The sequence below is a fragment of the Pleurodeles waltl genome, chromosome 8, assembly GCF_031143425.1.
Source record: "Pleurodeles waltl isolate 20211129_DDA chromosome 8, aPleWal1.hap1.20221129, whole genome shotgun sequence".
In the NCBI taxonomy this organism is placed as follows: domain Eukaryota; kingdom Metazoa; phylum Chordata; class Amphibia; order Caudata; family Salamandridae; genus Pleurodeles; species Pleurodeles waltl.
In genome coordinates, this window is record NC_090447.1 from 1,252,557,372 (window position 1) to 1,252,581,066 (window position 23,695).

The 23,695-nt window shown below is 43.6% G+C and overlaps 1 protein-coding gene across 3 annotated transcripts in view; it reads right to left on the bottom strand.

Annotated features, from left to right (window-relative positions):
* Positions 1 to 23,695, bottom strand: part of RXFP2 (relaxin family peptide receptor 2) — a 932,621-nt gene that overhangs the window by 265,228 nt on the left and 643,698 nt on the right. For all 3 annotated transcript variants that reach the window (XM_069205573.1, XM_069205574.1, XM_069205572.1), the window contains exons 6-7: positions 10,074 to 10,145; positions 5,589 to 5,660 (exon numbers count right to left, since the gene is read on the bottom strand). In XM_069205573.1, coding sequence (XP_069061674.1) covers positions 5,589 to 5,660; positions 10,074 to 10,145 — 144 coding nt within the window. The remainder of the gene's footprint in view (positions 1 to 5,588; positions 5,661 to 10,073; positions 10,146 to 23,695) is intronic.

Consider the following 23,695-nt stretch of genomic DNA (forward strand, 5'->3'; position numbering starts at 1 on the left):
TTAAATGCATGTGCTAGACACTGGTCACTACGAGTTTCCCAGCAACATGATGGCTTCTCTGAATCAAACATCTCAGGTTAATAAACCTGCACCTATGCCAGTGAGGGATTTCTTAATAACTGCATCCAGAGGGTACCTTAGAGTTGCCCCCAAAAATCTACCAGCTACTAGTGTGTTGATTGACTGGTCCTAACCATTTCAGCCACCTTAGACATGTTTCTGGGCCACCAAGGTCGGAGCCAGTGCTCTCGAGGTCTAAAGACAAAAGCCTGCACTGGGTGGGGGTGTTAGCACCTTACCCAGGCAGGATTGACATTCCAGGACAGGAATTTTCAAAGGCCTAGCCACCTTTGTAATGCGACCCAAGCCTCTCCAGATTGCAGAGGTGACTGACCCCCCGCCCTGACCCCACTTTTAGCAGCAGAAAAGGTGGGAACATTTGTCAGATTAGGAGGTGTGCCCACTTCATGCCAGTCGCACCCCTAAGGTGGATGGGCTGAAGTGAACACTCCTGTTTGAATTCCTCCAACTTGGTTGGGGTTATGCACACTTCCCAGTGGAAGTGGTCATAAGAAGAGTGTAGTCACCCTAAAGGTGGTCAGCCCACTGGCTAACACCTAGCACTCCCTGTAACATCCCTAAATTGAGTATTTAGGTGGCACTCCTGAACCCTAGAACTCAGATCCTGACAGCCTAAGAAGAAAAGGACACAGAGGAGTCACACCTGCAGAAGAGGAAAAGAATAAGCAGCTGACTTGGTACCAGCCCCATTGGTATAGGCCTGCTGACCTCGACGGACTCTGCCCCAAAAAGATGACTCATTCTGCAGCTGAGCCTCCAAGAAACCCAGGAGGACTACCTGCCTTCCATAAAGACTCAGACTACCATGAACAGCGGATCTGCTCTGCAACACACTCTCAAGAAAAGAATCTGCAGCCTCCGGACCAGCAAAGAGCCAACACACAAAGTGACCTCTTCATCCGACGTCCTCAACCAGAAGTGAAGCCAATCAATGGTATTAATGGTGCCAGCAAGTTTCCCCAGTTATCCAGAGTCCAAGTCCACCCAGGTTTTACCCCACTTGAACTCCGCCAAGTTGCCTGCAGCCTCTGCAAGCAGGTCCCACTCTCCTGCGGCCTTGTGGTGAGAGCAAACCTGACGTCTCCAGCAACCACTGCACCCATTGTCCACAATCCAATCTGAGGTGGGTCACTGGTGCCAACGATATCCTCCGACTCCCCTGAGCAAGAGTCCACCCTGGTTTCACCCCTGCTGGACTCCCTGACAATGCCTGCAGCATCAACACACCGAGCCCCCTGACTGCGAGTGCTGCTGGATGGAGAAACTCAACACCTAACGACCCCTGCATCTGTTGCCCCTGGGCCCTGGAGTAAAGGACCAAAGGTCCTCGACTGGCTTCCTAGCCAGAGCCTGCAGCCTGTCTTCACCAGGACCAATTCCCATGGAAAACCATTGGGAACCCGACACCTTGCTGCACCCTTCAACCGGCCACCCCAGTGCTGCCCATAGTGACCTGCTGGTGTGGTTCTGATAAGTGCCCTGCACTTACTTTAACTCTCTGAGATTGGCCCAGAAAGTTGTTGTTACCCTTGTGTTTGCTGAACGTTGTTTTCCTCTACAGGTTAACACTGAAGAACTCTGAAATTGCACTTTGTCAATTTTTTAAACTAAACCGTTTTTATCCTTTGAAAATGTACTTACCTTGCAACTAAGTTCTTGGGTTTAAAGTATATAACCGAAAGTATTTTTTTTTTTAATTGGTCTTGGATATATTCTTTGAGTGTGTGCCTCATTTATTACCCCCGTAAGTACAATAAATACTCAGCACTACCCTCTGATAAGCCTAAATAGTCACCAACACTACCACAAAATAGAACATTAGTCCTATTTACTTTTGCTTGTTCAAGCAAATTGGGCATCCACTGGACACTCTGCATGGTTTACTTCTTTATAGTGAACCATTTAGAGAGCCTGCTTCCTGGCAACCACACCCCTGTTCTGTGAGTACTGCTGTAGCAAGGTGAAGGTATAATATGGTATGACTGGGTAGATTTACCTTGGAACCCCAACACAGTACCTAGTAGTGGACCTCGGATTCACTTGCAGTAAACCCTCGAACAGTCTTGGTAGTGTGGCAAAGAGCAGTCAGGCTACTTAGAGGAACATTTGTAAAGCATTTCACATTACCAACATGGACGATAAGTAAATGGCACGACTCAACAGAAATCCAACACCAATTTAGAAAAATAGATTTGATTCTAATCTTAATTTAGACCCAAAAATGAATTTTTGTAGCTTTTTTGTACAACTGGAGTTGTGAAATTTTAAATCTTTAGAAAATACAGTACTTTCTAGATTTAAAGGGCTTCCATTGAAGTCAATGGGGAACATAGCAGTGTGCACTCGGTCACTTGTAGGGTGAGTTCCGGCGAACACACAGGAACTTAAGTTTCTGCAGGGACTTAGACCAAGATTCAACAGTCAGACTTTTGTTACCTTGCCTAGGGAATCCAATTGCAGTGGTGACTTGGCTGTCCTTGGTGCTGAACAGTCTGCAGTGGCTGGTGTATTTTGCACTCTGTTGCAGAACTAGGGGGGACTCACACTCTACCTTTCGGATGTAGAGATCTTTGAGGGGCTAGGACCAGGATTCGATGCCTTGATCTTCACCACCTTGTCCGGTGGCTTCAGGTGCAGAGGTAGCTCCTAGCTGTCACTCACCGTGCTGGTCGTGCTAAAGCTGCTTTGCTGAGCCAGTCAAAGTCACTTCTTTCAGGCTGCAATACCCAGGAGGCGGAGTTGCTGGCAACATCGGTTGTGCTCTGGAGTCGGTGAACGTAGTGTGACGGTTGGTTTCTGGGAAGGCAACAGACAACCCTTGGTAGCTGCAAGGAGGGCCCACAGGCTTACAGGAGGTCATTTGGGGAGGAGTAGAAGCTTGAAACTTGGCGTGGGCCTCAGTCCCACTCCTTAGATTCTGGACACCGAGTTTCATTGGGCCCAGGCACTCAGAGCCTGTCGGGTCACAGTTCTTTGATCTCAGCCCTTCTTTACTCATGCAATTTACAGGGGACTGGTACCACCAGTCAGGTGAGTCTTCCTTGGAGTTTCGGTGTCCACAGGGGTCCTTCTGGTCGGGAACAACAAGTTTTCATCTCTAGCAAACGTCAGGCACTCGGTTCCAGTACTGGTCTCCGTAGGTTACTCAGTGTCTTCTTCTTTGCGCTGGGGCTGGAGTCCAGGTCCCGTTGTTGGTGCAGACGTCTCTTTGTGCTTCCTTCTTCTTTTCCAAATAAGATCTAAGTTCTGGTGCGAGGGGAGCCACTTAAATCCTGGTTTAGGGGGCCTTTATGAGTGTGAGGGACAATGATCAATGGCTACTGTTCCTGTGGCTAGTTCGCTCCTGGGGTGATGGCTTCCTCTGGGGAGTACATCCCTTTCTACCCAGAACCGACTATTATTGGGGTCTGCCAAGATGGCAGAACCCTTCCTTGGCCGACCTCCTAGCCCATCCTCGAAGGTGACGCTGGTTTGAGGGAGGTGCACACCTCCTGCATAGCTAATTTCCCACCTGCCTGGCCGGGCAGGGCAGAAAGGTCTTTGTCCTCCACTGGGGGGGCGCAGCTCTCAGCACATCAAAGGCAGGGGAGCCTTTGGGGTGCACCACCCTGATGGTAATCTCGTTAGACAGCCTGGGAGGGAGGAGGTGTGACCTTCTTCCTGCCCAGGCCCTTTGCCTATCATCCTGCCAAGGTGCTAGCAGCACCGGCTGGAGGTCAGACTCTTGTGTGTGGTGGCAGCGGCTCAGGAGAGCCCGCCAAAACAGTATAGAATTGAGTAACTTGGGTGCCACCTGGGCATCTGCTTTTTAATTCTAAACATGGGCATCATGTTCAGGGTTAAACATCACAGTGTTTGATACCAAACACAATAGGATTCAGCTGGGCCATTGCAGAGCTGGGCATCTGAGCAGTGGTCAGATGCCAGCCCATGTTATCCAATGGCTCTCTGGTTACTGGGGGCCGGCATCGCATTTAGATAACTGAGGGCCACATGTGCGAATATTTTGAACTGCAAAGTCCTAACTGCGATTCCATGCGATTCGCAATGAGGAAATCGTAATTCCAAATGTAAAAAACTCCACTGAGGATTTTTTGCAATTTCTGTACAGGGCATGTGGGGCCAGATGTATCATCTAACCCTTTTACTAATTGGTAATAGCGATTTTTAAGAAATCGCTATTTCTGATTCGCAAAATGGTATGTATCATATTGCGATTTGGTAATAGCGATTTCTTAAAAATTGCAAATGCTATTACCGAATCGCAAATTGCGATACAGACCCCATTCGCCTGCAGGCCCATATTTGCGATTTTTTTGCATTTACCAAATTGCGAATTCCTAACTGCAAAACCCCAGGTTGCTGGGGGCCTAAGGCCTCCTCTGCTGCACCCCAAAAAATAGTTTAGGACATGTAAGTTGCACACATGCTAAAGGGGCATGTTTGCTTTACATGTCAATTTTAAAAAGGCATTTTTAAAATTTGCACATGGTTATCACCAAGTTTTACTTGGTGGTAATTGCGATTCCTTAATGCCCAATTAGCATTAAGGAAAAGCTTCATACATGTGCTTAAGAAATTGCAAATAAGGATTCCTTATTTGCGATTTCTTATTTAGAGAACTGCAATTTGAGATTCTCTAAACGGGCTCGCAATTTTAAGGAATCGCTAATTTATCGATTCCTTAAAATTGCATTGCCAATGCCTTTCACACATACTGAAAGACACTTTTGCATTCGCAAACGGTCATTCGCACCGTTTGCAAATGCAAAAAGGCTTGATACATGTGGCCTGTGGTGCACAAGAAATCACCTTTGAGTTGAGCGAAATTCAAAGTAGTAATTGCGCACACGGTAGATACCGATACACCGGGGTAAAGAAGTTCAGTAAGTAAGCCATTGGTTCATCAGTCTGAGCTTTGGACAACGGGCTGGGACATAGCGTGTTAAATGTGAGTGTTTTCCACCATTGCGAGGTACACAAAAGTTTGTGCAGTTTGCCCACTCGAATTGTGTACAGGTTCATCTACTGTAATCAAGCGAGTGCAGTGCTGGGAAAATAGCTCCTGGGTTGAAATCCTCCTTCAGGCGCAAAAGGGTGATTATGTCTGAATTGTAATTTTGGTCTAAATTGGAAAGAGGGCTTACATACATACATTTATGTTTTGGCTCAAAGCCCTTTCTACAAATTTTAATTGTTAGGGATTTGCATTAAAAAAAACATAGGTACCAACCATACGACAGCCCCTTGATGCAAAGTGATGCAAGGCACTGCAAAGCGCAATTTTCATTAATTTTAGGGGACCTTTTCCAGTACAAAATATTTCGCGCTGGAAATTGAATACTTTATAAGGACTTTGTGCCAATTTGCATCATTTTGCTTGAGTTTGCACCTACACAAAGTCTGTCCCCTGGTCTTTGTGATATCAGAGCTGTATAAACAGTTTACATTTTATAATGGATAAAACTGTTTTGAGAAGCAATTCAAAGAAAAAAGGCAATACTCACAGCCACTGTAATTCATGAAGGTGACTGAAAACCCCTGGCTTCAGGTGGGTGATGCAGTTATTGCTGAGATATCTATAAAAGTAGTCAAAACGCATGTGAATATACATTTTAATATATTACAGGCATGAAATAAATCAGTATTTGTATAGAAAGGGAATACAGATTACACTGAGGTACAATCTTCTCATTGATTTTATGATGGGTTGTACATGCAGAATTTATTTAGGTAATATATTTCTCAAACGCAGTGATAGCTCCCTGCAGATAAGGTAGATTAGTTGATCTATAGGTGAAACACAGATTATTGTTTTCTAAAAGTTCAGGCGCAGTGCGATAAATATTTTTCAGGAAACACATCATTTTAACAATGTGTCAGCCAGGTTCTAGTGAGTTCATTGTTTGTATATCGAACGGTTGGATTCACAAGCAATTCTTTACAGGTAAACATTTTGTGATGTCTCAATATGTGATTGATCTCGAAAAAAAGAGTTCCTCATGCGATTGGAGAGGCCCCCAAACCTAGCGTGGGATGGAGTGAATCCCAGAAGGAGGAATATTTCCTTGTAGCCCACAAGAACATTACTATATTTAGCAATATATTCTACAACAGTGCACAGACAAGATGCACATCTTATCTCTGCTCTGCTGCAAACATAGGTTAAGATGACATTATTAGTACATTAAACCTAAATCTAACTCCATCCCTACCTCCGCCGCTGGTCCTCACGTATTAAGGCAATTGTGGTGGTATAGCTTGCGATCTGCAAATTCTCAGGCTTTGGCAACAGCAAAAATGCAAATCACAATATACCAGAGACACTTTCACAGTACTGATTGCAAATTGGTAGTGTGTTTTATCCTTCCCCCATTATCCTTCTGAGTTGCAATGGTATATTATTGGTCTGCAACTGGAATTCTGGATGCAAACCACTGATGGAATACTTACCTCTTACAAACTTCCATTTGCTTCTGACTTCCATTTTGTGAATATCAGCAGCAGGCTCCAGGGGACCACTGCAAGCTTCCCTGACTTCTTTCACCATTTGCCAACTTTTATTTTTGAAAGTAGACCGATGCTTAATATCAGTTGGTGGTTGCAGGTAGGGCCCATCCTCACTCATTTTTGAGGATCAGGACTTATTTTTCCTAGTCACAGGTTGACTCAGTGCAAAAAAGAGAAAAACTCAAAAGGGGACAAAAGAGGAAAAGAACGATGGATAAACAGTGCCTAAGTGACAGTGCAGTGACAAAAATGAACCTGTAAGTGGTTAAAAAAAAGTGTCCCCAAGTACTGTGAGTTAAATGTCAAGTGGAGTACAGCACCTATCGTGCCACACACTACAATAACAGTGTAAGCATGACTGCAGGCCTACAGTTGAAGCTTGGCTGTGGCAGCTTTAAACTGCATGTCGACCTGTCAAAATAAACCCTTTTGTCAGGTCAGAACCTTCTTTTAAATCCACCCATGTGTGGGCCTTGTGAGCACCAATGGCAGAGCGCATGGTATTTAAAAGTAGGACATGAGGAGATGTAATGTTGCATATGTCTTCACAGTGAAAAAAACTCAAAAAGCTATTATCACTGTAGCAAGACTGTCTGTTCTATAGGAAAGCTCTTGATTACATTGTTATAATTAGAAATGCTAATTTTAGTTAGGAAACAGCAGGACATATAATTCAAAATACTCTTTTAACAACTATGTCAAATCCAATTTAATGATAAACTTGAAATTGTAATAACTATTAGTGAAAATACTCTTTTAGAAAGTTACCCTTTTCTGCCTAAAGCTTCTGCAGGTCAATTTGCATGAACTCCAATTGTCATCTGGCAGCAGAATAGCCCCTTGATGAGGTGTGAAAACTGCTCCCAGAGCAGAACAAAGGCCTTGTTTGTAGTAACGTGCTTCTATTCCTCTGGCAGGATGACCAACTAGGCTGTGCCCAGGAACTTGATGAACTTCAAATGGACTATCCTGTCACACGCAAATGGTAGCTGACACCTGAGCAGGAACCTTTCTTGTTTCCCTAATTAGGCAGGCACCATTCCCCACTGGAAAAGGAGCTGTTCCTAGAATTGGCTTGAGGTGACCACAGAGGAGGGCTTGCTCTTTTTCCTGGTCCCACCTATGAGTTGGGTATACAGGCACAGAGGGAGAATGGTTCTGCCATGTTGGGATAGGTGGAGAGGTGCAGTATGGGATGTTTACTGTAAGGAAAACAGGCGCTCATTCAAACGTGGGCAGGGTTAACCCCTTGGAACATTTTCACTCTTTGTCAGGGAGGGACCAGAAGTAACCCCCCACACACAAACTAGTGTCAGGCTTAAATGTGGCACCCCTGAGTACCATTGTCAGAACACTATTGGGCAGGTGGAAAACAGAAAAAGGACTGCACCTGCAGTAAAGACCTGTAAGGCAACTGTAAAGGCTGGATCTGCTTCCTCCTGCACCCAGGACAAAGAAATGGACTCCATGGGTCAATTGGCTGACCTCCTGTTAAGCTACAGGGACATAACAAGTTGCAAGAAGCCCTTTTCCTGCAGACCCCAGCTGGCAAGTTCCAAATAGACTTGACCTGCGCCCTCTGGGTGGCTTCTGCTGGAGTGAGTCTTGACCCCCAAGTGCTGTTCCTTGGGTCTTGGAACCCTTGCCTGGCTCAAAGTGTACTCCTCCTAAAATCCTGAAAATATAAACGTTTTGGTACCAATGATCTCCAGAGGACCAAGACAAACCTGCCAAGATGATCTGATGAAGGTTTGTTGTCACTGGGCTACAGATTTAGGTTTCTTCCACTCTGAGCTTTTCTGCAGCAGCAAACACATTTCAGCAGGACCTTGTGGAGAAGGTATCCAGCCTCATGGAGTCCTCTTTGGCTCCAACTTGCAGACTTGCCCCACTGGGGGAATCCAAGCACCAAAAATTTTACCTGGTTGAAATGTATAAATCCACACTGGGAGAAGGCTTCAAACGTATCTGGCTGGCGAGGGACCTTCCTTGAGCACACATTTTGAATTTCTCCTGCTCTGAACTTTCTGTCAAAAGACAACAAATTCTCTTCACCAGGACCTCACCCAACAACTATCTGGCCTCTCAGCCACTGCCTGCTACCTTGCCCCCCAGAGTATTTTTTGACTACCATTTCAGCGACTGAGGGCCTGATTTGGTGGAGGGGTTAATCTGTCACAAACATGACGGTTATTCCGTCAGCCACATTACAAGCTCCATAGACTATAATAGAATCGTAATACAGCAGACAGGATATCCGTAACATTTGTGACTGAGTAATCCCCTCCACAAACTCTAAATCAGGCCCTGAGTATGAAGTTGAAACTTCCAACCAGGTTGAACCTAGTTTCTGAATCTGACCTGTTCTCCATCACAGTTGGTCTTAAACCAGGCTTAAGCCTTGGGTAAGCTCAACCAGCTGACCGCAGTTGGCACTTAACACATTTTGACTCTATTTGTTTTTAATACTTAAAAGGTCATAGCTCTGTCCCCCCTTATTACATTTTTGTCTTTTTGGTGTTGTTTTGTTTATTGAGTTATTCTCTATTTTTATCAATTGGAGGGAGATTTTTATTGTTTTGTGCTTTCGACTTTTTAAGTGTTTTGTTACTTCTAAATGCTTTACATGTTTTCTTAAATTAAGGCTGTCATGTCTGTGCCATAGCTGTCAGGGATTGAGCTCAGGTTGAAACTAATAAAACCTTTACTTGTCCTATCAAGAATAGTGACACCATACCTTGTGGTGGCCTACCATCCACCCCAACTAATAATCCACTTTCTCACAAGTATATACCATCTAAAGGGGAGGGGTGCAAAAGGGGTATCTCTGCTCCTCTCGTTCTTAGTTGCAACGGTTATGTGTTCATGGTTTGTAACCTGAATTCTAGTTGCAGACCATTGATGGAATACCTACCTCTCAAAGCAGATGGTACACATTTGCAAAGCTTCCAGCTACCATTTTGTGAATGCCATCTGCATGGGGATCACTACATGCTTCATAAGTCCATGTAATGTATGCCAATATTTATGTTTGAAGGCAGACCTGTCCCTTTAGCTCCACTGTCCATGTATTCACAGACACTTGCAAGGAGTTATAAAAGTCCTCTACCGCATGAATATGAATGAGGCATGAGGTTAAATGACCCCCTGTAAATAGCCATGTAATGATATACATCTGATTATTACACTAGTCACAGAACAAAACAAAGATGGGGCTGCAAAACAGCCAGTCTACAAAAACACTGACTGCTTTGTGATCTTATTGTAGCACATAGTCCTTATACCCTCACTCAGACTATGCAATGGTATCAGTATGTATTGTGGAAGGGGTCATACCAGCTTGCCAGTTTCATGGCAAGTTTGGTTATAATTCCGTACAACAGATTTCGCCTGCAGTAGAAAGCAAAACAACCTGCGTGGACAAGTACAATCAAATTCAATACACATCATTACTACACTGTGGTTTGTTACAGCATACTCACAGTCTTTGAAGCTGGTGCAATCCAACAAATGCTCTGTGGGATACAATTCGAAGGCAATTATTTTGTAGAAATCTGTGAAGAATATGATAAAATTATACAAGGAGCATATAGTTTTGCATTTTTCAAAGATTGCATCAAGTGCGTTTATTACATTTTGTAGAAAGTCTCTTCCCAACTGTAATGATATTAACTCATAATGAGGTGAGTAATTAATGTGTGCAGGTTTTTACTGGAGTTCAGTACTAATACTCATGTTTGGAATTGGGATTTACTTTGTGTTTCGTCAAAAGACTTTGACCAAGAGAAAGGTTGGTTATCTATAGCATCAGCTACTGACATCAAATTTCCCCACAGAAAGTGTGAGTAGTTTAGTTTCAGCAATTTAAGGCAAACTTTAAATTTGCCTATAAAAGCTGCAATCAAAAAATGCATTTCCATGCGTTTTCTGTAATTTGGTGCCTCCATCAGGGAGAACCCTCAGGAATCTGCCTCACATTGTTTCATGGAAGTGCTGGTTTCAAGTGTGGAAAAACATGGCACTATGCTAATACATAGCTAAGCGTCCGATGAGAGACAAAAGCCCACAACGTAGCTGGCAGGGAGTAGCAGGAGATGTCTGAGCACATCAGTGGGTGGAACTGGGTTCTATCCAACTCTGCTCCAGAACGAAGAAGACGATGTTTGGGAAAGTCGGAGGTTTTAGCATACGCGCGAGTACCTTCCAAACAGCAGGTACTTGCTAATGTTTGACAGCATGTACCTATGGAGATGGAACGCGTCATAACCTGCTTTTGTAGCAAATGTTAAAGGTGGGCTACTTTCATCTCTGCGTAAACCCCCTACCACGCGGGTTTGCATGTGAGTCTGTCTACAGGCTGACTGAAACGTTCCACCCACATTTTTACTTTTTTCATACACTTAAAGGTACAAAAACGCACATTATTTGTATACACTATATACATGCATACGTCAGAATCCCCATTATATGACGGCCCTTAACAAACAGTGGCTGCCAATACAAGTGTGGTAGGTCAGCTGGCTGTGGCTGCTCGTTAGGTATTATGTACCCATTTGGTTACAGTTTGAACAGGGCTGGGTGTCTGCAGAACCTGACAGTACACCGTGTCTTTTTGGATGAGAAAGTACGCCTTTATACATGATAGGTTTCTCACGGGTCATTGAAGATTTGCCTTTTGTGCGATAGTGTTTACCTTTTAGACACTGTTTTGAGTGAGTTGTTTTCTTTTTCATCCGCTGTGAGATTAGGCAGACGGTACCATGTAGAATTTTGTGGTGTCAGTCGCGGTAATTAATAAAACCACTTGCTGATGCACATTCACAGATGGGCACTTCACTCGTGCCCACAACCTCCTTTGCTGCTCACAGGCCACCTACCCTTTAAATGCTATATTTCTCTACTGGGTAGTATTATTGCCGCTGGGTGACGTAGTGCACTAAAGCCCAAACTAAAGAGGGCCTAGCGCTTCCTTGCGCCACATTAGCTTCACTTTTTATGATGCTAATGTGGCTCAACGTTGGCTGCACCATATTTACAAAGTGGCGCAATGCAGGCATTGCGCCACTTTCTAACCCCTTGCACCACATTATGCCTGCGCCAGGCAGAATGTATGCAAGGGGGCGTTCCCCCGTTAGGGGGACCACAAAAATGGTGCAGTTGAATCTATGAGATCCCACTACGCCATTTTTTGCGACATTTTTTAATGCCTGCACCGAGCAGGTGTCAAAAGGAGACACACCATTATTTTTAATGGGCCTCCATGTACTTTGCAGAATTCATGCCAAAATTTTTGGCGCTAATCTTGCAAAGTACAATAGCGTCAAAAATGTTGACTCTATTGTCCCTAACCTGCGCCATGGTGCACCGAATGTTAAGTACGGCGCACACATGGTGGTGTTAGGGGGGGGCACTAAGGGGAGCAAGAAATTTGGGCCTAAGTATGTAAATCTGAGGATGGATATATTCTACAGAATTACAATATACAGTATCGTTAGCACGTGTGGCAGCTGCCTGCTCCTTACCATTAAAGAGCACGCATTATGTGAAATCTGTGTTATATATTGAATACCCTTTCAGTGGAAAATGGAAACAATGGAATGCTTATATGATAAATCGAGGGGTGAAATGTAGACTAAACCTGATTTTCATAAACACTTGGAAAAAATATTAATGTTACTGCATAGTTTGTTTAACTGACCAATAAAAAGACAAGGTGTTAAATCGTTCACTGGAATTATTTATTCATTCTACTTTGCTATTTTGCATACTTAATGAACCGGGAAAGTAATGCGTTCATCACGATGGAACTCATTGCCAAATAATGTAAGCGCTAAATAATTACTCTGCAAAGGGAAAGAGTTCGACCCAGGATTATTCACCCTGCTAGGAAACTCAAACTAGTCGTAGAAGGAACTGCCTCATGTCCAAAATGCCCCTATGAAACCAAGTTGCTCTGTTGTGGTAAACTTAAAAAATAAGTGAATTTTTCGGCACACGAAAACAGGCCAGTCAAAACTGCCAAAGAATGTGGCAATCATCTTATCATGGAATATACACAATACAATTTACTCCAACTTATACTCACCGTTTTGTTGCAAAATGCATGAAGAATATTATTATTACAGACTAAATGCCACTAACATCATGCCACATACATCTATTGGGGATATGGTTTAGCAATATGTTTTCTGTCAGACTTGATTTGAGCACTCTGGAGGCCGTGTGTGAGAAACTGGGTTGTTGGTTGACTGGGTGTGAGCCCTGGTCAAGCACCAACCACAATTCCTGCAAAGGTAAGGCACAATCAAACCGAAAATTAATCTGTGCTCACCCTCTGGTAGCTTGGTACGGACTAGTCAGGCTTCACCTGAAGGCAAAGTGTAAAGTATTTGTGCAGCACTTAAAACAGTAAAACAGTGAAAACACCACAGAAAAATGATCCCACACCAGGTTAGAACAATGGAACTTAATTAAGTTAATAAAACAAGACCTAAACTACGAAAATCCAATAGGTACAGTTTGAGTTATGACTTTTTAAAGATCAAACTGTAAAACCGCACGTGGAAGTCAAAAGCGCAAAACTGGCATTATATGGTTGCACTGGACCGGGACAGGGTCATAAGTTCAGGCTGTCTGAGATGCAGTGCAGGCCGGCTACAGAAACCCTGTTGGGCCTACTGATCAAAAGTACCTTAAATCTGGCTTGCGTAGCTTTGCGTCAGTTCCGAACCACGCAGTTTAGGGGAGCCAGCACTTTACCCCATGCAACAGAAGCGATGTGTCGGTTCTGAGATGCGGTGAAGCTGTGGTGGGAGTTCCTATGCCTTGACATTGACGAGCTGAGATGCAGTTGAGGCGATGCATCAGTTCTGGTGAGACCAGAAGCTGCAACACAGAGTTTCATTGTTGTGGCTGCTGTTTACGGGTATGCAAGGTCCTTTTCAATGAAAAAAGCGCAGCAGTGCTGGTCCAAGGATGATGCGCTTATGTTGAGATGCAATGTATAGCAGCGACGTGATCCTGGTTGCAACAGTTCCAACCCATGCTGTAGAGGTGATGTGTTGATTTTCTCCACGCACTAGCAATGATGCATTGTTTCTGCTCCCACAGCAGAGGATGCATGGGTTCTACTGGAGCAAGCACCTTAGGCCCACTTTCAAAGGTCCAGGACTTGGGTGGCACCACTTGGAAAGAAGGATTCACAGATGGCAAAGTCCAAGTGCAGGAGCAGGGTGGTTGGAAGTATGTTATGTGCCTATGAGCTCAGATCAGGAGGCCAGCCAACTAGCCATTGGAGCCACTATGCTTTCTGAGTTGGAGAGATTCAGGTCCACTCAATCTCACTCCCAAGCAAGAGGGCAGCAAGCACAGTTCGGCTCTACAAAGCAGGTGTCCAGCAATCAGCAGTCTGGCATGGTGGCAGGCCTTAGGCAGCACAGCAGTCCTTCTTCCTAGCAGAGTATCCACAGATTGAGAAGTGTCCTGAAGTGGTGGTGTCAGAGGTCCAGTACATATACCCCTTTGAAGTGGGGGGGATTTCAAAGACATGCCTTTCAAGTGTGCATAGTCTCTGGCCTTCCTGTCCTAGCTCCAGACTCACTATAGGGAATTATGCAGCTATTTGTGAGGGGACAGGACACAGCCTATTCAGATGTAAGTGAGGCTGTGCCCAGCTTCTCCCTCCCATTCGGCCTAGGGTGGCCTATGAAGGCCCATCAGGTCACAACTAAGCTCCCATTGTGTGTGGCTTTCTAGGAGGAATACACAAAGCTCAGCTGTTACCCTACCTCAGACAGGTGATCCGAGACAGTTAGTAGGCACCAAATGACTAAAGTAAGAAAATACCAACTTTCTAAAAGTGTCATCTTCAAAATTGCAATTCAGTTCAAAATCTGACTTCACCATAAGCTTTGATTTAAGATTGTGATTCCAGAGACACGAAACTTGAAAAATCAATTTCTTCCAGAATGTGAATTACACTTATAAGATGTAATAAGGTAATACCAATGTTATCCTATGGGAGAGATAGGCCTTGCAGTAGTGAAAAACAAATGTAGGCGTTTTCACTACCACTGTCCAAATTTTTAACTACACCACACCCTGCCCTGGAGGCTGTCTAAGAACAACCTAAGAGGTGATTTCTGGGTATTAAAAAGGAAGGTTTGGGCCTGGCAAAAGGTTTACTTTGCCAGGTCAACATGGTAGGTTAAAACTGTGCACATGCTCTGCAGTGGCAGGCCTGCAACAGGTTTAAAGGGCTACCTAAGTGGGTGTCACAATCAGTGGTGCAGGCCCACTAGTGCATTTAATTTACAGGACATGGGCACATGTAGTGCACTGTAATGAGGACTTATAGCTAAATTAAATATGTTAATTGGGTTATTAGCCATTGTTACTGTAGTGAATCCTAGTTTGTTCTAATGGGATAACAGGAGTTAGCTTAGCCTTTGGCTGCAGACTCGTGCCCCCGTCACCTAGTGACTTTTAACCTACTTAGCTTGCTCTGTCTTAGTCCATTTATTTATTTACTTCATTTAAGATGGCTGCCTTGTTTATAGTTAGGCCACTTGTTATGCTTTGCATTTTCAGTGCCACTGTGCTAAGGCGTCAAGATCAAGCGACGAAGACAAGCAAACAGTAGGTGTTCACACTTAGGGATTTTCCCTCTCTATACTTTCGAGGGATTTGTTTATAATAATTGCCGTCCCAAGCATGTCTGTTATCTATTGTTTGGGAACACACCTATGTCCGGGATCCTGGCAGATCTGTATAAATACATCGCAGTTTAGACAGATAATCCGACCAGAGGGCATCGCCACCATCGCTGATATCGATACTGCACGTCGTCTTGACGCTGACCCAGTCTTCGTGTCCCTGCGGAGTCTGAGATAGAGACCTCATTCCAAGGTAACAAGGGTTGGGGGCTCCTCTCATGGACATGGCATTGGCAGATTAGATTTAACAAACCCAGTTCTCCTTTAGGTAGGAGGTTATTCCTATCATGTTAGGGTATTAGGGTATATTACACCTCTTATGTCTTTTACATGCTATTGCAAGATGGTTGGGCTCTTTGTAATAATGACTCTTGTCTTCACAATTCTGTTTCCTGCACTGTTCATTATCCTAATCATTGTAGCCCATGCAACATATCGCAAATTGCAGTTGTGTTAAATAAAAACTATTGAAACTTTACTGCATCTTCGTTATTGCCTGTGTTTGGTTGAGAAATAATGTATCTGTGAGAAAGGGGTAATCTCCGTTTAACCACAACACTCCCTGTGATGTCTTACTCTCGAGTCCATGCGTAAAGGCTGCCACAAATCACCTTTTACTATTGTGTTCAGTGAGGTGCTGCTAGTGAGCTGGAAGGGTTGGGACGACAGCTGCGACTTGTTGTAGGATAGGCATAGTCGCCTACAAACAAAAGTACTGTCATCCTTAAACCAGCAGTCTTGCCTAGAGCAAGAGTCCAAACTACAACATTACCATGTTTTCAGGAAAGGGCACTAGCACTTTAACCCTGTGTTCAACATTGGATCTCTTGTTGGCAGGGGTATGACCCCGGTCCAAGCAGGAACCACAATCCTAGCCAGTGTAAACTAGATACACACCATAAATTAACCTGTGCTCACCCTCTGGTACTTCGACACAGAAGAGGCAGGCTTAACTTAGGAGGCAATGTGTAAATTATTTGTGCAGTACTTAAAACTGTGAAACCAAAACATACAACAATAATATATAATTTGGTCTGACTATCTTGATTTTTCTATATCTGTCTATACCATTTCAACTGTACGTCTGTATGATTCATATGTCATCAATCTGTGTGATCTCATCAATAATGGATCTATCTAGTTTACAAGTATAAGTGATTTTTGTCTATTCTATCTTAATTTGTTATTGGTTATTAATCGACTTTTGGAATATTTTACATCGAAATGTCTAAATTGATTCTGACTGGTCTGCTGATATCAATATGAAACTTTATTGGATCCATAGCTTTAGACTTACACTGCTGATCTTTTGGCCACAATTTATTTGTGACTCTGTATTTGTTAACTGGGATATCAATTTTGGAGTTTACATATGGTGATTGTTTATTTTTATCACATTTATTACTTTAGTCTGGTTGTTATAACAGCTGACCACTTGAAAATGGTGACATTCCCTTGCTGTGATTTAAATTTTAATGCACATGTTAGGCACCGCTTTTCTTCCAATTCCTAGTATTACCTTAGTCAGTTTATGATGTCCCATGTGTATTGTAATTCATATTTTCATCTTGGTTAGTCCGTTAACTGTTCGGCTCACATATCATACTCATAGTATTAGGTTCAATAATGCTGAGGTTGGAGCTGGGTCACATTTGCACCTACCACCATTATTGGCGTGGCTAGTCTGTGAAACTGCCCGCATATCTCAACATTGCTGCATGTGCTTGCTGTGATCTTATCTGGGGCACTTTCTAGGCACCCCCCACACTTTTCATTGTTAATAGGGCCCGGGTTAGCTGCAGTGTCTCCTGTGAATTCAATTATGTTTTGGGTAAATTTCATTTTTGCTGTTTGCATTTTAATTAGACTCATAGTATTTATATCAATTTTGTTGTCTTTGGAGCTAGGTGATGTTTGCCCTTGTTCTCCTCATTGTTATTGGTTCTAATCAGCCTATGATACTAGCTGTAGATTCTAACATGGCAACCTTTGATTGCCATTGAAAACAAGCATTTGCAATGCAATAGGTCTAGCATTTTCTTGAGTTAGAGCTACTGGCATATACATTCATAACCGGACTTTCCTTGCCACATAAATTGGTCAGCCCTGCCTCATAATTCTGTCTTTTCCTGCCATATAATTCTAGTGGGCCTGCATAAAACCAAAGCACTTCCATGTACCTTCTTCCTCTATCTGCAGCATAAAAAGAAAATGTTGCTATTTAGCAGCGTTTAATTAGGCAAAGCTTAATTGAAGCATGCTAATGTTGTGTTTACTGAAGGCAAATATGAGCTTACAAAATACACTATTTCCGCTTAAAAACTATAGTCGAACCACGGAACACATTGGCCACATGGAAAATAAATATTTTTAAAAAGCTAATGCCTGCATATTAACACAATAGTGTCTTTTAATATTTATGTTTACATGTTGTTTTACTGGTGTGTCCCATATGGTGTTTGGCTGCAATTTACACTGTTTAAGTGTGATTTTCTCCACAAATTTTATAGCATCTGATAACATCTCTACAGAGCAAGCCAGCCAGCCAGCCAGTCATTTACACTCTTTTATCTGGGCGATGCTGCCCTTTCACAAACACATGCTAATGTTTCTGCTCTGTGTTTTTGTTTTTCATGTTAAACTTTCATCTCCCCAGCAGTCTTTTTTACATTCATTTGCTGTATTTCACAGTGTTTACGAGTAAAGAGTGATTCATGTCCTTGTGTTCAAAATGTTTTCTACAACATGATAACATCTTGCTGTTTAAACTTCTAGCCTGGCAGCTTGTTTATAGTTTGGAGCGGAAGGACATTTTCACATGTTAGATTTTTTATTTCTAATAAATTATTCTTTATTTTGCCCACAGTAATTAATTGAGGCAGAAAAATAACTGATGTCCCTTTAACAAATTGTTTTTGCCCTGCATCAGGACACACCGGCTCAAATTAAGCACTGCGAACATAATGAGTGTGCCTTCTATAGATCCAGCTGTTACTCTGCACAGAAGGCTTATTTATTTTTCCTTGATAGCGAAGCCATCAGCCTTATGTTTATAGCTTACGAGATCCACAATTGCCTTGTTAGCCTACACAAAAAGAATATTTTTTCTAGGTTCAGCTTTAACTTTACACTGCACGCAATTAACTGCTGCATATACTTTTACGAGTACTGAACACCAAAGCAGGCTAATTTGTAAATGCAAAGAAGCTAATTTTCAGTTGTTTGTGTTGTGCCTTCGTTTTGGTTTTGTTATGACTTTCCCAAATATCTCTTTTGGCCATACTAAATGCAGGGCTGTAAGCAAGAGATAAAGCTTGGTATTATTATAAGGCAGTGCAGAGGGTTAATGTGGCTGCTGCAAAGAACATGTTGTAGGCAGATCACAGACTGCATTCAATCTTCAAATGTTAAAATAACTCTGATGATTAATGTTATTTCTGGAGAAAGAACATACTTTTCTCTAGTGGAAGCTTGGACTAATTATAAGGTAGCGCAGAAGATTAATGTGCCTGCTTTGAGGAACATGAACTAGGCAGATCATAACTAGCAACTAATGTAACAAGCTCACAAGAAAGGCAATATTTATGGGCTGCTTGCAAGCAGCCGAAACTTCAATGGAAGGACAGATGGGGATTGTTTTTGTTAAAGCTCTTTTCCCCTTCGGAGGTGTTTCTGAAAGCGATTGAAATCAGAGGCCGGCTCAGCCCCTTTGCTCCTGATAGCCTGGGAGGATTTTGGTTTGTGTGCCGTTTCTAAGCAGTACCGTAGTACCCCCATAGTGAAATAAAATACATGAGCTGGTCAGAATGAAAAATTCCAAAAACACAGGCTGATCGGCCCATGCCCTTAAAACCGAGCCTGTTGTGAGAGGAAGAAAAGGTATAAGGGGGAATTAAGTACAACACACACCAGAGACATGATCAGCAAACAACTAATAAAAAAATGAAAGTAATAGTTTCACATAAGCGAGCCAATGGCCACCTTGAGCATCAGTGTGAAGATACACAAAAGGAAAAAGAAGTTTCCTCGCAGTCAAACATATTGGCAAAAGTGCAATTAGCCATGTAACAGGGGCGTTGGCCAAGGCGGTAACAAAACCACCCTAAGGAGGGACAAACGTAAACTATTTACCAACGAAAAGAAAGGATTTTTGAAAGGCAAGCCCATGAACGGTGATAGTGAAGGGCGTGCAGTGGGTGTGGTTAAAAGCCCAGATACATACCAACACGACGGAAAAGCAGCGCTTGCGCACTGCTAAGCTCAACCTAAACAGGTGTGCGTTGTATGCACTGCCTTTACTTTCATTATCAACACTGCCGGGGTAAGCCCATGATAGTTTTTACCACAATACTTCAACAACTAATAGTCTAGCCAACCTGTGACTCTGCTCGTATCACATATGAGGTAGCACCTTTTTCTCGAATTTAGATGTGTTAGCGCTTTACCTCTTTTTTCTTTAACATCACTACAGTGCCAGCAGTTTGGAAACGGTTCCTGCGAATTCAAATACAGCTGCTCCATCTTGCTGTAACGAAACTTATGTATACTTTCTATGCATCAGTTCCTTCTGGAATTATCCTCAGCTACTTCAGAGAGGCTGCGAGGGTAATGGTCCACGGATGATTTCCAGGATCACCTCGCCTCTTTGTCCCTAAGTACCGCATTGGATTATGCCTGCCCATTTAGAGGTAGACTCTTGTACTAATGACACAGTTTATAAACAAATTTCGCTTTACATGATTGATTTAATTTAGGTCTCATCTTTGCCTGCCCCCTAGATTTCTAGGACTTTTTGCGGACCTCAATGAATGTGCTCCCTTACTGGGAAGGCCCTTGATAAATTTGATAGAGACTACAATAGTAAACTTAAGGTACTGTGGACCTATATATCTGGGATGTTTATAAATCATTGCTTGTCATTGCTAAATGCATAGCTCAATTTCATTACATATGTTTTCCTCAAGCAACTGGCTCAACTTCTTGGCGATGTATTCTGTAACTTTCTGGCTTTTTATTTTATGGTAAGACCGAGAGACTTCTCCAATTTGCATGCTATTTGCCAGATTCCCGGTCTATTGATTCTTGCTCCTGGGATCACTGGCTTCACTTTCTGTTGTCCACAAACCTGGACTTATATTTTACAGGAATCGGTGTGGCTTTGTCTGACATTTTTTATCTCTGGGCAACTACTGTCCCATTACTGCGGTTGCATAGTAGTTTTCTCGTCACATGCGGTAATGCTCTGTACCATCATCTTGGACCACGTTGGAAATTATGGGAGCTTGTTACTTGCTTTGTTGGCTCCACGTGTTGATAATAACTTTTACTATGTATAACAATGAACCTTATATCGGAATCGTGAGGTATTCTGGGATTTGTACGTATGGCCTACTTCATTTATACGTGCACTTTATTGTTTAGGTCCCAACAAAAGCCACTTAACTGCCGAACACAATTTCACGGGTACCTCTGTCGTGACAGTGGCAGATCACATATTATTTCACAAGCAAATCCAGGTAACCGAGCACTCACCGGTATGTAGATGCAGAATTCATTGCATAAGCCAGATGTGTTTTGGCAAAAGTGCCTTGGTCAATGGCGATGATGTGCACCAAACGTCATCCAGTGTGCACTTTTCAAAGGACTGACGCACTCCCTTTGGGTAATTAAACATGGGCAGTGAACATTAATCACTCCACCTCCATGGAATCCGTATCCGGCATACATCATCAAAAGGTAAGGTATTGTCCGGATATTAACTTCCGTGAACACATTTTCACTATAATAGTTTGTTAGAAATGGGGTTTTTGGTTGGCAGTTAGGTTGCCCTCTGTCCAAGCAAGAACCCTCACTCTAGTCAGGGTAAGTCACACACAATCCAAAATCAGCCTGTGCTCACCCTCCGGTAGCTTGGCACGAGCAGACAGGATTAACTTAGAAGGCAATGTGTAAAGCATTTGTGCAATAAATCATACAACACCATAGCATAACACCACAAAAATACACCACACAGTATTTAGAAAAATATATAATATTTATCTGGGTATCTTCAGGTCAAAAACGATCAAAGTTGCAATATGAATTTGTAAAGATATCACTGAAAAGTGATATAAAGTGTCTTAAGTCTTTAGAAAGTAAACAGAGTCTCTTTCAAACACAAAGTACCTGGTTTCTGGTGGAAAATCTCCTCAGAGGGCCACAAAGGAAGAGGTGCGTGGAAAAAGGGGTGTGTGCGTCGATTTCTCCCCAGCACACACGGACTTGCGTTGTTATTTTCCACGCGGGGAAGTCGGGCGTCGTTTTCCGGCGCGCGGACAGTCTCTTTCTGTGGGTCACGGGGATTACCAGATGTCCCGGGTCTGTGCGTGGATTTTCCTGCTTGTTTTACGGCTGCGCGTCGTTCTGCGGGGCTGCGCGTCGAAGTTTCGATCTCACGGCAGGCGTCGCGTCGATTTCTCCTGCGGAGTCGGGCGGCGTTGTCCTTGCGAGGCCGTGCGTCAAAGTTTTGATCTCACGGCAGGCGTCGCGTCGATTTCTCCTGCGGAGTCGGGCGGCGTTGTCCTTGCGAGGCCGCGCGTCAAAGTTTTGATCTCACGGCAGGCGTCGCGTCGATTTCTCCCGGAAAGTCGGGCGGCGTTGTCCTTGCGAGGCCGTGTGTCAAAGTTTCGGTCGTCCCGAAGGCGTCGCGTTGATCAGCGTCGGTGTGCGGCGTTTTTCTTGCCGCGGAACAAGCTGTGCGTCGAAAAGTTCGGCGCACGGAGCGTCCAAGAGGAAGAGTGAAGTCTTTTTGGTCCTGACACTTCAGGGAACAGGAGGCAAGCTCTATCCAAGCCCTTGGAGAGCACTTTTACAGCCAGGCAAGAGTTCAGCAAGGCAGCAGGCCAACAGCAAGGCAGCAGTCCTTTGTAGAAAAGCAGACAGGTGAGTCCTTTGAGCAGCCAGGCAGTTCTTCTTGGCAGGATGTAGTTTCTGGTTCAGGTTTCTTCTCCAGCAAGTGTCTCATGAGGTAGGGCAGAGGCCCTGTTTTATACTAAGTTGTGCGTTTGAAGTGGGGGTGACTTCAAAGAGTCTCTAAGAAATGCACCAAGTTCCCTTTCAGCTCAATCCTGTCTGCCAGAGTCCCAGTAGGGGGTGTGGCAGTCCTTTGTGTGAGGGCAGGCCCTCCACCCTCCCAGCCCAGGAAGACCCATTCAAAATGCAGATGTATGCAAGTGAGGCTGAGTACCCTGTGTTTGGGGTGTGTCTGAGTGAATGCACAAGGAGCTGTCAACTAAACCTAGCCAGACGTGGATTGAAGGGCACAACAAGATTTTAGTGCAAAGAAATGCTCACTTTCTAAAAGTGGCATTTCTAGAATAGTAATATTAAATCCGACTTCACCAGTCAGCAGGATTTTGTATTACCATTCTGGCCATACTAAATATGACCTTCCTGCTCCTTTCAGATCAGCAGCTGCCACTTCAACAGTGTATGAGGGCAGCCCCAATGTTAGCCTATGAAAGGAGCAGGCCTCACAGTAGTGTAAAAACGAATTTAGGAGTTTCACACTACCAGGACATATAACTACACAGGTACATGTCCTGCCTTTTACCTACACAGCACCCTGCTCTAGGGGTTACCTAGGGCACACATTAGGGATGACTTATATGTAGTAAAAGGGGAGTTCTAGGCTTGGCAAGTACTTTTAAATGCCAAGTCGGAGTGGCAGTGAAACTGCACACACAGGCCTTGCAATGGCAGGCCTGAGACAGGGTTAAGGGGCTACTGAGGTGGGTGGCACAACCAGTGCTGCAGGCCCACTAGTAGCATTTAATCTACCTGCCCTAGGCACATGTAGTGCACTCTACCAGGGACTTACAAGTAAATTAAATAGTCAATCATGGATAAACCAATCAGTAGTACAATTTACCCAGAGAGCATATGCACTTTAGCACTGGTTAGCAGGGGTAAAGTGCCCAGAGGTCAAAAGCCAACAACAACAGGTCAGAAAAAATAGGAGGAAGGAGGCAAAAAGTTTGGGGATGTCCCTGTCAAAAAGCCAGGTCCAACATAGTTCATTAAACCATCGTGGATCATACAAACAGGGAGAATCCAATTTATACAATGCCGGCTTTAATCTCAGAGTATTACTCCACTGGAGTGATCTTCCTTCACTTAACTCTAAAACAGAGGTCTCCAAACTTTGTAATGCCGCGCCCTCCCACCCCCAGTTGAAAAATAAAAATAATTGGGCTCCCCTCAGAATTGTTCATAATTATTTTATAAAGATGGAAATATGCCTAGAACTATTTAAACATTGCAGTTAAGTTCTGTTACCTTTATAAAAATGCAATAACATGCTTCTGATTAAAACAAAGCCCTGTTATCTGTATAATGCTTCTTTTGGCCAG